General features: G+C 45.4%; 1 protein-coding gene across 1 annotated transcript in view; it reads left to right on the top strand.

Moving 5' to 3' along the window:
- The window catches only part of LOC106809879 (adhesion G protein-coupled receptor E3-like), a 17,753-nt gene that overhangs the window by 1,427 nt on the left and 2,666 nt on the right, over positions 1-13,660 (top strand). Inside the window, exons 3-7 of the mRNA XM_014813114.1 lie at positions 1,870-1,975; positions 2,352-2,462; positions 2,904-3,041; positions 3,677-3,771; positions 4,044-4,120. Coding sequence (XP_014668600.1) covers positions 1,870-1,975; positions 2,352-2,462; positions 2,904-3,041; positions 3,677-3,771; positions 4,044-4,120 — 527 coding nt within the window. The remainder of the gene's footprint in view (positions 1-1,869; positions 1,976-2,351; positions 2,463-2,903; positions 3,042-3,676; positions 3,772-4,043; positions 4,121-13,660) is intronic.

Here is a 13,660-nt window from a genome sequence, read left to right on the forward strand (position 1 = left end):
TCAGCACTGTGACTCAATCCGCGGATCCTCGCCAAGGCACCCAACCTGCGAGATTTCGCCGAGGCCAGTGCTCTGTGGCCTGCGAACCGGTTGGGCTGAATAAACGTCGCTCCGCCTTTCAGACATGGCAGCTACTGAACAGTACTAGCTTCGTGTCAACACGTTTTACATTGCCCGGCCATGCGCGTGAGGATTCGGACTAACATTACGAAGCCCACATTCACCAAGGGAGCTGGTGGACGTACCGCGGGTGCGAACGGCACGGAATGTGACGCTGCGGCCAGACCGCAATCGTTACATACTATATATATATATATTAGATATATTGATATATATATTTAATATATAGAGTATACGTATATATAATATTGATGTGTTGCTTTGGCATTCCAAGTCAATTAGCATTGTGTATATTCTGGCAGCTCAGATCCAGTGAAGGTAGACTATGCAACCCATTAGCTCCTTTTAGTTGCAATTGGACCGCGCACGCATGCACATATACACATGAACGCACAAACGTATACGCGGTGCACATGCAGCCGCACGTACATAAACTATACGTATACGCACAGGCACTGTACACGAATACGCACACGCACACGTACAGATAGTACACGGGCACCCTGTACAGGTATCTCGAAGTATATTATATTAAGCAAACGATAAACGACGGTTAGGCGTCTAGGCTACACATATTTGATACGTCTGTGCACGGCACTTGAAGCGTTTCAATAAAATTGAATCCTAAAGTAAATACGAATCGTATTTACTACCAAATTCTTAATGTTTCTTATACTCTCTTTACTATTTATTGCGTCAGGTTTTCAACTGTAAATTCTGTTTCAAATGCTCATGCTGCAACAAGCATTGGATGCCGGGCATTGCTCACGCGCGGCTGCCACTGTGCACATACACTTATATATTAGTATAGAGGAGTAGAAAATTAGAGAATTTCGGTAAGTAAATAGATTTACGATATTTATTTAGCTTATTTTTATTGAAACGCTTAAGTGCCTGTGGTACTGTGCGCTAATGTCCTACGCTCCTACGCGCGCAGTGTTATAAACATACACGGTTTCACGACGCCTATATACGTATTCGGTAATCAGCCTCTCGATGAGCTCTCTGTCTCTCTCTGGTCTGCTGTTATTTTTTCTCTCTTTATCTATCTATCTCTCTTTCTCTCTCGCCCCGTTTCTCTCTCTGTGCTTATTCTTTTTTTCTCTGTGTCTCTCTCTTTTCTTAATTCTCTTTTTTTCTCTCTCACTCTTTCTCTCTCGCCTGTGTGTGTGTGTCGTGTGTGTGAGGTGTGTGTGTGTGTGTGTGTGTGTGTGTGTGTGTGTGTGTGTGTGTGTGTGTGTGTTGTTGTGTGTGTGTGTGTGTATGTGTGTGTGTGTGTGTGTGTGTGTGTGTGTGTGTGTGTGTGTGTGTGTGTGTGTGCGCCATATTCTATTTCTACGCCGTAAATCAGCCTGCTGCAGCTGGTATTCAGGGCGTCATTGAAATTTATGAAGTCTCTGCAAAATAAATTACTGTTAATATTTGAGGAATGTATGCAAGTAGTGGCAGGATAGAGTAACTCACATTAATTTAATGTGCCAGTACACTACCGAGTCTGCTGTATGCCTGCGTGCCAATGAAACACGGGTTGGAATGAGTACAGAACTATCTGTGCTATAGAAATAGCAACAATCATTTGTATTTTAAATATCATTATTAATATATTATTATTGTATATCAAAATCATTTATTAACAATATTTACTCAAACGTATGATATCGCAGTGTAATCAATATTGTTAACATCACACGGCATTTTAATTTTTCGGTTTAGCGTCTAGATTTGTGTTTGCTTCTATTCTCATTATAGATTGCCAAGTTTATGCTACTGGCAAATGACAAACTCATAGAGGCTGCTCTACCGGTTTTCGTTAATCGCACCAAGAAGGAACATTGGATACACGCGGGTTCTGCTGGTACGCACTTTAAATGGCATCGGGAGTGAGAAAAAGAAAAACTAATTTATATTTTATATTTTTTTATATTTTATTCACGCTTGACTTAATATTTAATTGCCGTTATGTAAATAGAACAGATTAGAATAATGAGTAGAGTCGCCTGAGTATATCGTCCGGCCTCCTCAAATAATGAGCTTAGGTGATCAGAGAGTTTTCGGCGTAGGCCTACTCTTAATTATCACCTGAGACTATGCTTTGCGTAGAATCCCTGTTATTAGTGCGTGCAGTATTTTCTCCTGTCTGTTGGCATTCGGAAGAAAATGCATAAGAGACCACAGGAGGTGTATATCTATCCAATAATATTCGTATAGAGTTGTGTAAAATTTGTGTGTAGGTGTACGCTTTCAGCTGGTAGACATTCCTATCGCGGGAGATGCTGACGTGGGACTGAGAACCGAGGATGGCGGTTCGATCACCGTTACCTTTGAAGGACTTTTGAAATTGGGTAGGTTCACGATTTTCGCATACTTCTTTAAGCATATTCTAACTTCAGCAGAGTCAGTAGGTAGAGGGTAGGCAATGGACAGACATGAAGGCCGTCAGACAAGAAAGTAGTAAGTTAGGCAATTAGGCTGACAACTAGGCAGGCAGGCAGGGAGGGAGGCAGACAGGTATGTAGACAGGCAGGCAGGAGGGAGGCAAGCAGGCAGATATGTAGGCAGGCAGGCAGGCAGGCAGGCAGGAAGGGGGGCAGGCAGGTAGACCGACCGTCCGACCGACCGACCGAGCAACGGACCGACCGACCTGCCGACCAACCGACTGACCGACTAACCGCCCGATCCATCGATAAATAGTTAAAGAGTGAGCGAAAGCGCGACTAGGTGATTAAGACAGACCACGCAGATTTGCCGAGTAACGGTTATAGGAGTATATATGAATAATGCAGGTATATCCCACGGAGGGCAGGCGCAGTACGTGGCCAGCATGGCGCTGCCGTCTCCATTCTCACCGCTGCAAGAGATGAAGCCATCTTCGCTGCAGCAGCGAACAGTTGTGCTCGACGAAAAACTACGCGAGGATCCAGGTTTGCATGCAGCGCGGGTCTTTATCGTAGTTCTGCTGCTGCTGTTGCTGTTGTTGCTGCTGCTACTGCTGTTGTTGCTGCTGCTACTGCTGCTGTTGTTGTTGCTGTTGCTGCTGCTGTTGTTGTTGTTGCTGCTTCTGTTGTTGCTGCTGGTGTTGCTGCTGCTGTTGTTGCTGCTGCTGCTGCTTCTACTGGTGCTGCTGCTACTGCTGCTGCTGCTACTACTACTACTACTACTACTACTACTACTACTACTACTACTACTACTACTACTACTACTGCTGCTGTTGCTGTTGCTGCCGCTGCTGCTACTGATACTGATGTTGTTGCTGCTGCTACTGCTGCTGCTGCTGCTGCCTGCACACGGCAGCTAAGCGTGCATGCATGCATCGTGTTTACAACGCATCACATCAAACGGGAAAGTATCTGCATCTTCCATTTATCATGCGCCTTCTCATTAACCTTGGCAGTTTTTTTGCGTTTTCTATTCAGTTGTAAAACTACTACTAGAGTGCTAATGATCCCGATGACTGTCGTCGATACTGGCAATGCGTAGTGATTAGTGAGTGGGTACGCGCATATACTCATAATCCTATATTCGTAATCAATGATTTCTTCACACGTATTTGCTTCAGCGGTGCGTGTTCATACGAACGTATACAGCGTAACGATGGCTCCCAAGCACGAATTTACGCGTGACCTGATAGTGAAACTCAACTATCCTCATCATGTAAGCAATCACCACGACTAATTCCGATAGCGATCGATATTTATCTATAATTTGTTTACCACATCAATTAATCAACCAGGCAAAAATCTAGGATTCGAGTCTAAATCTTTTGATTCGAATTCCAAGAAGCGTTCGTTTCAAAAACTACACACAAATTTGCTAGTAGATATAACGTTTGTATTGACGCGAAGTCACACGCGAACGACTTTGTCAGTGAAACGCTATAATATCAAGTATTGTAATGCGTTCAGTGATATCGCTTTTCGATTCAGACTGTAGAGAACAAGTGGACAACGGCGATTCTCTGTACATCCCTCGTGCAGGAGCAGCACGGTGGTAGAGACAACGTGTGAGCAATCAACTACATTTAGTTCAGTGTTTAACGCTTGCAAATTCCCGCGAGGAAGCTCGCTCGTATAGATCTATCAGCTGAGTGCAAGTAAATTACTCTGATTCGGCCACGAGTCGACGCCTGCTAGAATAGTAGGGCGACGAACAACAGCTAACATCAGTGTTGGTGGAGGGGGAGGGAAGTAATCGCTGCTACGATAAATATATAGATATATATATATATATGTTGTTTGGCATTTCCAGCTAATAGGCATATGTGTACTTCTGGCACTCAGATCCAGTGAAGGTAAGTATGCAACCCATTAGCTACCTTTTAGTTGCAATTGGCACGCGCGCACGCATGCACATATACACATGAACACCCACAAACGTATATGCGGTGCACATGCGCGCACGCACATACCTATACGTATACGCACAGGCACCTGTACACGAATACGCACACGCACACGTACACGCATACGTACACGGGCACCCTTACAGGTATCTCGAAGTTATATTATTAAGCAAACCGATAACGAGGTAGCGCGTAGGCTACACTGTTTGATACGTACTGTGCACAGGCACTTGAAGCGTTTCATTAAAATATAATGCTAAATAAATACAAAATCTATTTACTACCAAATTCTTAATGTTTTTATACTCTCTTTCACCTATTATTGCCGACAGTTTCCTGTAAATTCCGTCCAAATGCTCATCTGCAACAAACACTGGCTGCCGCCATTACTCACGCGCGGCTGCACTGTGCACACTGACACTTATATATATAGTATAGAGGAGTAGAGAAACATTAAGAATTTGGTTGTAAATAGATTTCGTATTTATTTAGCATTATATTTTATTGAAACGCTTCAAGTGCCTGTGGTACTGTGCGCTAATGTTCCTACGCTCCTACGCGAGCAGTGTTATAAACATACACGGTTTCCACCGACGCTATATACGTATTCGTAATCAGCTCTCAATAGCTCTCTTTCTCTCTCTGTCTGTGTTATTTTTTCTCTCTTTATCTATCTATCTCTCTTTCTCTCTCGCCCCCTTTCTCTCTCTGTGTTATTCTTTTTTTCTCTGTGTCTCTCTCTTTCTCTTATTCTCTATTTTTTCTCTCTCACTCTTTCTCTCTCTCACTCTTTCTCTCTCGCTCTCGCTCTCTACTTCTTTCATTCCTCCCCTATCTCTCTCACACACACTACCGCTCTCTCGCGCTCTCTCTCGCGCATTATCCTCTTTTTCTCGTTCTCTGTTCTTTCATGAGCCCTCCACGCACTCACGAACTCATGCACTACATTCTTTCTCGCGCAGCGCGGCTTCAAATTGCTGATTGGGAAACACGACTGTGTTATCAAGCAGTGTTTCACCACGCGCCACACATTATATATGACGAATAGAACACACAAATTAGCATGTGCGAAGACGTGACAGATCGTAGAACACGAGCAAAAGGAAGGAGCAGTTTAAAATCTCGAAAAAATTACCGCGTGCACTCGCATATAGATTTCCTATGTGTATACGCATTGCAAGGGCAACATTAAGCATTCAAAATTGCAGCAAATTCTATTATCATTTCGGTTCTAAAAAAAAGAGTTGGTTAGTCATTATTTTCTTTGTTCAAGAGATATGTTTACTCAAACCTATTATTTATCAATGCATTATAGATGAATCTGATCTCAGTAGGTTGTACGCTATATGCTAGCAGAGTGCCGGCGGTGTATTCTCTGTAGAAAATACACATGAGGTGTGTAATTAATTAATTTCATGTACTTATCGAATTGTATTTTACAAAATTACCCATGTAGGACCTACCTGTTTCGTATTACGTCGTGTGTGTTATTGTCACGCTGCTCGTTATTTAATTAACGCGTGTGCAACACTATAGCATGACGTGCATTATCCAACCGCATGGCTAAAGGCGAAAAAATAGTCTCGTTTTCCTGACCTAATCCATTTTTACTTGGCGTGTTTTTTGAACATGCAAGGACAGGAGAGCGATGTTTGCGTACATGGGTTTGCGAATTACGCATGCGTGCGCGTCGTGTACCTATCGGTGTACGTGCGATTGCGCGTGTGCGTGCGTGTGCGTGTACGTGTGGGCGTACGTGGGCGTCTGGGTGTACGTGCGCGTGTACATGTGCGTGTGCGTGTACGTGTGGGCCTACGTGGGCGTCTGAGTGTACGTGCGCGTGTACATGTGCGTGTGCGTGTACGTGTGCTGGCTCGTGCGGCATGCGTGTGTATACGGTATGCGTGCTCGCGTGAGCGCAGTGCGTGCGTGTGTGTGAGCGTGTGCGTGTGCGTGCGTGTGGGAGTGCGTGTGCGTGTGTACATGTGCGTGTGCGTTAGCGTCTGCGCCTGTGCGTGTTCGGGTGCGTGTACGTGTGTGTGCGCGCGCGTGAGTGTACGTGTGTGTGCGCATGAGCGTATTCGGGGTGCGTGTTACTGTTGCTTTCGCCGCAGTAGTTACGGTGTGCGCGCATGTGAGTGTATGCCTGTGTGCGCGTGTGTGAGTGTACGTGTGTGCGAGTGTGTGCGTGTATACGTGTGTGTGTCAGAAGACGTAACATGAATGATTTAGTGAACAATAATTAATAGCGTCAGCGAATAATTACGGAGCCATCTCACTTAGAATAACTGCGATTCTGAACGTTTCTGGTCAGGAGAAGGTCAGACAGCGTGTAATTATGCGCAACGTGCGCTCTCATTCTCTTCCTATGGAAGCCATGATGAACGATGTGTTAATGATTAGCGTGCGATATTACAGGTAACGTCATATCGGAGTGTCTAGATGGGGTTGTGTGGCCGAAACCTCCGATATATGACACGGTTGAACTGCGAGCATTTTTGTTAGAGGTAGATATTTATAATTTGTTAATGAAACAATAAGATTATAACATAAATAATAATAATAATTGTTATTATTATTATTATTATTATTATTAATTATATGATATTATGTATGAAAACAATACAATAATTTAACCACCCTTCGAAATCTGCATCGACCACAATCGTGTTTACAAATGACGGTTTTTCAATCATTCAGTATGACGTGCCCAGTCAACCCGAGAAAGACGATGTTCTTGTACATTTCTAGAAACCTACGCGATGATATTGTAACTAATGGAATGTTAGAGCGCCGCAACACGCTCACTGACCTCGTCGGACTGACAGTGATTTGGTTGGTAGATCACAGTCCATTTAAACTGTATGGTTATGATGCCACTTGGGAAGAGAAGCAAGCTTTCGTCGAAGTAAGCGAGATATAATTGCCGCTTCGCACTTCCCTCTCAATCTTCCCATTTCCCTTCGTCTCTTACTATTTCCATACCATTATTTCTATCTATTACCTCATAGCGTTTACTCGCTTTTTATCCTTCTTTTGTTCTTCCGCTCTTTCGATCTAGACTATCTATATTTAATCTATTATCAATTCTATTCTATCTATCCTATTACTATCTATTTATCTATCTATCTACTATCTATCCTATCTATCTATCATTATGCTATCTATCTATCATCTAGCATCTACTCATCTATTACTAGTCTATCTATGCCTAATCTATCTATCTATGCTATCGATCTACTATCTATCTACTATCTATCTATCTAATCTATGTATCTATGTTCTATCTATCTATCTATCTATCATCTATCTACTACTCTCTTCTCTTTCTGCTCTCTCTCTCCCTGCTCTCTCTCATCCTCTCTCTTCTCTCTTTTCTCCTATTGTGACTATCTAACTCATCTATCTATCTATCACTGATCTCTCCTCTCTCTCTCTCTCTCATCTCTCTCTCTCTCTCTCGCTTCTTCTCCCCCCCCCCGTCTCTCACTCTCTCACTCTCTCCTTCCCTCGCTCTCTCCTCTTCTCTCTCTCTGTCTCTCCTTGTCTCCTCTCTCTTCTTCTCTCTCTCTCTCTCTCTCTCCTCTCTCTCTCATCTCTTGCTCCTCTCTCGTCTCTTCTCTCTGTCTCTCTATCTTTTCTCTCTCTCTCTCTCCTCTATCTCTCTCTCTCTCTCGTCTCGCTTTCGCACATACATGCGTGCTGTCACTAGAATCGAGAAATCTGGCATCTATAGTGTACCGACTGAAAACTAATTTCCTCGTCCGCTTTCAGGATGGTGCTTCGCATATCCTGAATAGTCGTCGAAGCAGAGTGCAAACTGCGCGCGCGAAGATGAGCCGCAAATTGTGAAGAGTCGTCGTGCGGAGCGGGCAGCGCATAATGGTTGAATATATACGCGTCGTAGGTATAAGCCATCGCCTAGTGGTGGATGCCTGTGGTGGTCTCGTAAACCTGTTTCAGGCGGAAAAGTGTCCTGTCGGCTGGACGAAGTCAATCCGCACAGCGTGGCTGCGACGGTCGGCCGGATGGCGGGGGTGCGTCGAACTGCAGGACAATACTCATCATCATTCATATCATGCATCATCATCATCATGTCATCACATCATCATCAAATCATCATCGATCTCGATCAGTCATCATCATGCGAGCCGACGTCTGATCACGACGCGGCCGACAGACAACATTATAACCGTAAACAGGCATATCGTGCGAGCGATCTGACTGCGCACGCAGGATATGTAGTCACAACTTGCTGCTGCTGCTGTGTGTGTGTGGTGTGTGTGTGTGTGTGTGTTGTGTGTGTGTGTGTGTGTGCTGGTGTGTGAGAGAGAGTGTGTGTGTGTGGTGTGTGCTGTGGTGTGTGGGTGATGTGTGTGACGTGCTGCTGTGTGTGTTGTGTGTATGTGTTGTGTAGTGCGTTGTATATGTGTACTTGTGTGTGTGTCGCGTGTGTGTGTGTGTGGTGTGTGGTGCGCCATATTCTATTCTACGCCGTAAATGCAGCCTGCTGCAGCTGGTATTCAGGGCAGCGATTGAATTTATTGAAGTCTCTGCCAAAAATAAATTACTGTTAAATTTGAGGAAGTGTAGAAGTAGTGCCAGATAGAAGTAACTCACATAATTAATGTGCCAGTACAGCTACCGAGTCTGCTGTATGCCTGCGTGCCAATGAAACATGGCGTTGGAATGAGTACAGAACTATCTGCTTGCCTATCAGAAAATAGCCAACATCATTTGGTAGTTTAAATCAATATTTATATTTATCTGTTCTTGGAGTATTATTGATATCAAATCCATATTATTAACAATATTTACTCAAACGTATGATATCTGCCAGTGTAACAATATTGTTAAACATCAACACGGCATTTAGTAATTTTTCGGTTTAGCGTCTAAGATTTGTGTTGCTTCTATCTCATTATAGATGCCAGTTTAATGCTACTGGCAACAATGCATAACTGATCAAGGCTGCCTACCGGTTTCAGTTAATCGCACAAGGAAGAGAACAATTTGGAACACGCGGGTCTTGCTGGTACGCACTTTGAAATGGCATCCGGGAGTGAGAAAGAAGAATCAAAACTAATATATTATTTTATATATTTTTTAATATCTTTATTCACTGCTTGACTATAATATTTAATATGCCGTTATTGTAAATAGAAACAGATTTAGAATAATGAGTAGATCGCCCTGAGTAAATCGTCCCGCCTCCTCACATTAATGGGCTTAGGCTGATCAGCAGAGATTTTCCGGGTAGGCCCTAACTCTTAATTATCACCTGAGACAATGCTTGCGTAGAAACCCTGTATTACGTGCGTGCAGTATTTTCTCCGCTGTCTGTTGCATTCGGTAAGAAAATGCATAAGAGACCACAGGAGCGTGTATGTCTAATCCAATAGATTTCGTATAGAGTTGTCGTACAAATTGTGTGTAGGTGTGACGCTTTCAGTGCCGTAGAACATTCCTATCGCGGGACGATGCTGACGTGGGAGCTGCAGAACCGAGGATGTGCGGTCGATCAACCGTTACCCTTTGTAAGACTTTTGAAATGGGTAGGTTCCACGATTTTCGCAGACTTCTTTAAGCATATTCTAAACTTCAGCGAGTCCAGTAGGTAGAGGGTACGGCAATCGGACAGAGGCCATGAAGGCCGTCAGACAAAAAAGTAGCGAAGTAAGTTTAGGCCAATTAGCTGACAACTAGCAGGCAGCAGGCGAGGAGGTCAGACAGCGTATGTAGACAGGGGCAGGCAGAGGGAGGCAAGCAGGCAGATATGTAGGCAGTGCAGGCAGGCAGGCAGCGCAGGAAGGGCGCAGGCAGTAGACCGACCGTCGACCGGACCGACGCGAGCAACGACCGACCGACCTGCGAACCTAACGGACTGACCGACTAACCGCCCGATCCATCGATAAATAGTTAAAGAGTGAGGCGAAAGAGCGCACTAGCGTGATTAAGGACAGACCACGCAGATTGTGGCCCGAGTAACGTGTATAGGATATATAGCTAATAATAGCAGTCATATCCCACGGAGGGCAGGCGCAGTTACGTGTGGCCAGCATGGCCGCTGCCGGTCTCCATCTCTAGCTGCAAAGAGATGAAGCCATCTTCGCCTGCCAGCACGAACATTGGCTCGACGATAAAACTACGGCGAGGATCCAGGTGCATGCAGCGCGGGTCTTTATCCGTAGTTCTTGCTGCCGCTGTGCTGTTGTTTGCGGCGCCTACTGCCTGCTGTGTGTGCTTGCGTGCTGCTGCCGCTGTTGTTGTGTTGCTGCCTCTGTTGTTGGCTGCTGCGTGTAGCCTGCTGCTGTTGTTGCGCTGCTGCTGCTGCCTTCTAACTGGGCGGCTGCGACTGCTGCGCTGCACACTACACGTACAACTACTAGCTGACTGACTACTACTACTATACACTACTATACTACACTACTACTACAGCTACTACGCTGCTGTCTGTTGCTGTTCTGGCCGCTTGCTGCTACTGAACTGGATGTTGGTGCTGCTGCTACTGCTGCTGCTGCTGCTGCCTGCACACCGGCAGCTAAAGGTCGCATAGCATGCATCGTGTTACAGACAGCATCACATCAAAACGGGAAAGTATCTGCATCTTCCATTTATCACGATGCGCCTTCTCATTAACTCTTGGCAGTTTTTTGCGCGTTTTCTATTCAGTGGTGTAAACCTACTACTAGAGTGCTAATGATTCGCCGATGACGTCGTCGATACTCGCAAAAATGCGTTAGTGGATTAGTGAGTGGGTACGCGCATAATACTCATAATCCATATTCGAATCAATGATTCTGCACACGTAATTTGCTTCACGCGCTGGCGTGTTCATCACGAACGATATACAGCCGTAACGATGCTGCCCAAGCACGAATTTACGCCGTGACCTGATAGTGAAACTCAACCTATCCTCATCATGTAAAGCAATCACACGAACTAATTCCCGATAAGCGATCGCATATTTATCTATAATTGTTTACCACATCAATAATCAACCACGGCAAAATCTAGGATTCGAGTCTAAATCTTATTCGATTCGAATCAAGAAGCGTTCGTTGTTCAAAAACTACACACAAATTGCTCAGGAGAGATAACGTTGTATTGACGCGAAGTCACAGCGAACGACTTTGCAGCTGGAACACGCTATAATACACAGTATTGATAAGCGTCAGTGATATCGCTTTTCGATTCAGACGTAGAGAAAGCAAGTGGACAACGGCGATTTCTGTACATCCCTCGTGCAGGAGCAGCACGTGGTAGAGACAAACGTGTGGGCAATCACTACATTTAGTTCCAGTGTTTTAACGCTTGCAGAATTCCCGCGAGGAAGCTCGCTCGTATAGATCTATCAGCCTGAGTGCAAAGTAAATTATCCTGATTCGCCACGAGTACGACGCCTGCTAGAATAGTAGGGCGACGAAACAAACAGACTAACAGACAGTGTTTCGGGGATGGGGGATGGGGGAAGTAAATTCGCTGCTACCGTTCTAGTACCTCTACCTCAAACGTTTCTCTCTGTGTGCTACGCCTCCTCCATTTTTTATCTCTTTGCCGTTCTGTCGATTGCTATGCGCGCCACGTTTCCTTTCAGTGTCTACTGACTCTACCCCGTCCACGTTTTCTCTCTCGTCTAATGCTCTACCTACAGCCAAACGTTTTCTGCTCATTCGTCTACGTCTCACCCGCCAACGTTTCCTTACTCTCTCGTCTATGCTCTAACCGCCACGCTTTATCTTCGTTCGTCGGCGATGTATAAAACCGCCTCACGTTTTCTCTCTTTCAGTCTATCTCTAAACCGCCACCTTTCTCTCTCGTCTGCGATCTAACCCGCCACGTTTATCCCTCTCTCTCTACACTCTACCCTCCAAAGCATGTTTCTTTCATCGTCTAACCCCTAAAACCGCCCCCACGGTTTTCTCTCTTCGCTCATGACCTACCGCCGACGTCTCTATTCCTAACCCTCTTACAAACCGACGTTTTTCTCTCTTCTACTAACTCTCTAACTCCATGTTCTTCTTTTTCGTCATAACCGCTCTAACGCCGCCCGAAACCGACGTTCTCATCTTCGTCTACTCTCTACCGGCGCACGTTTGTTCGTCTCTTCGTCTACTTTCATCTACCGTCCACGTTTATCTCATCTGTGCGTCTACTCTCTACCCGCCACGTTTTCATATTCTGTGTATCTAACCTACAAAAAAACCGACGTTTCTCTTCTTCGTCTGGCGTATATACGCACACGACTTTTCTTCTCTCATCGTCTACCCTAACAACCACCGTAAACAAATATCATTCCCACCCTCTACAACCACGTTTTCTGTCTATTCGCTACTTCAGTCCTACAGACCACGTTTTCTCTGCTTCAGTCTGCCATATAGCGTTCTCAGCCCGACGCTGCTATCAGACACGAGCACTCCCGACACGCACACAGTCGCAAGCGTGCCTTGCACTGCACCAACTTCGCTGCTTTCCTCGAGTAGCAGATTCCGCAGTTACGGATAGGCTCTGGCGCCGCCGGCGGCCTTCACGAAACCCGCCGCACAAAGGTTGCGCAAGCAGATTACTATGCAACAAACAACTTGAACTTACGAACGGCACGCATTTTTAGCCCTGCTAGCGTATGCGGTATAAAGGAAAGGTGAGAAAGGCAGACGCATGAATAGAGTGGCTCGCCAGAAAATATGGAGGTAAGGCGAGATCAAAATATATATATAGAGAGAGAAAGGGAGAGAGAGCACACCAGAAGAGAGAAGAGACACAGCTCACAGAGGCAAGAGACAGAGAGAGAGAGGGGGAGGGCAGTGGCGCGAGAGAGAGAGCCAGTGTTGAGAGAGTAAGGAAAGACCAGTAGACGACAGAGATAGAGCGGGGAAGGGTGAAGAGAGAGAGTCACGAAAAGAGAATGCAGAGATGAACGAGAGAGTACGCAGAGAGAGATAGGCGAGCGCGAGAGAGAAAACAATGACCGAAGAAGGAAAAAGCTTGGAAGAGAAAACAAGATGAGCAAGAACAGAGAAGAAGAGTGAGGTAGATCGACAGCGCAGAGAACAGCCCACAGAATGAGAGGGAGAGAGCGAGAGCGCGCGAGAGCAGGCGCTAGAGAAAACAGAGGGGACGCACAGCGGCGCAAAGAGAGTGAAACAGCAAGAAGCGACGAACCCGAGAGCAGGGACACATAATTGATTTCACTGGGAGCGA

Source organism: Priapulus caudatus, unplaced genomic scaffold (genome assembly GCF_000485595.1).
Source record: "Priapulus caudatus unplaced genomic scaffold, Priapulus_caudatus-5.0.1 Scaffold393, whole genome shotgun sequence".
Taxonomy (NCBI): domain Eukaryota; kingdom Metazoa; phylum Priapulida; class Priapulimorpha; order Priapulimorphida; family Priapulidae; genus Priapulus; species Priapulus caudatus.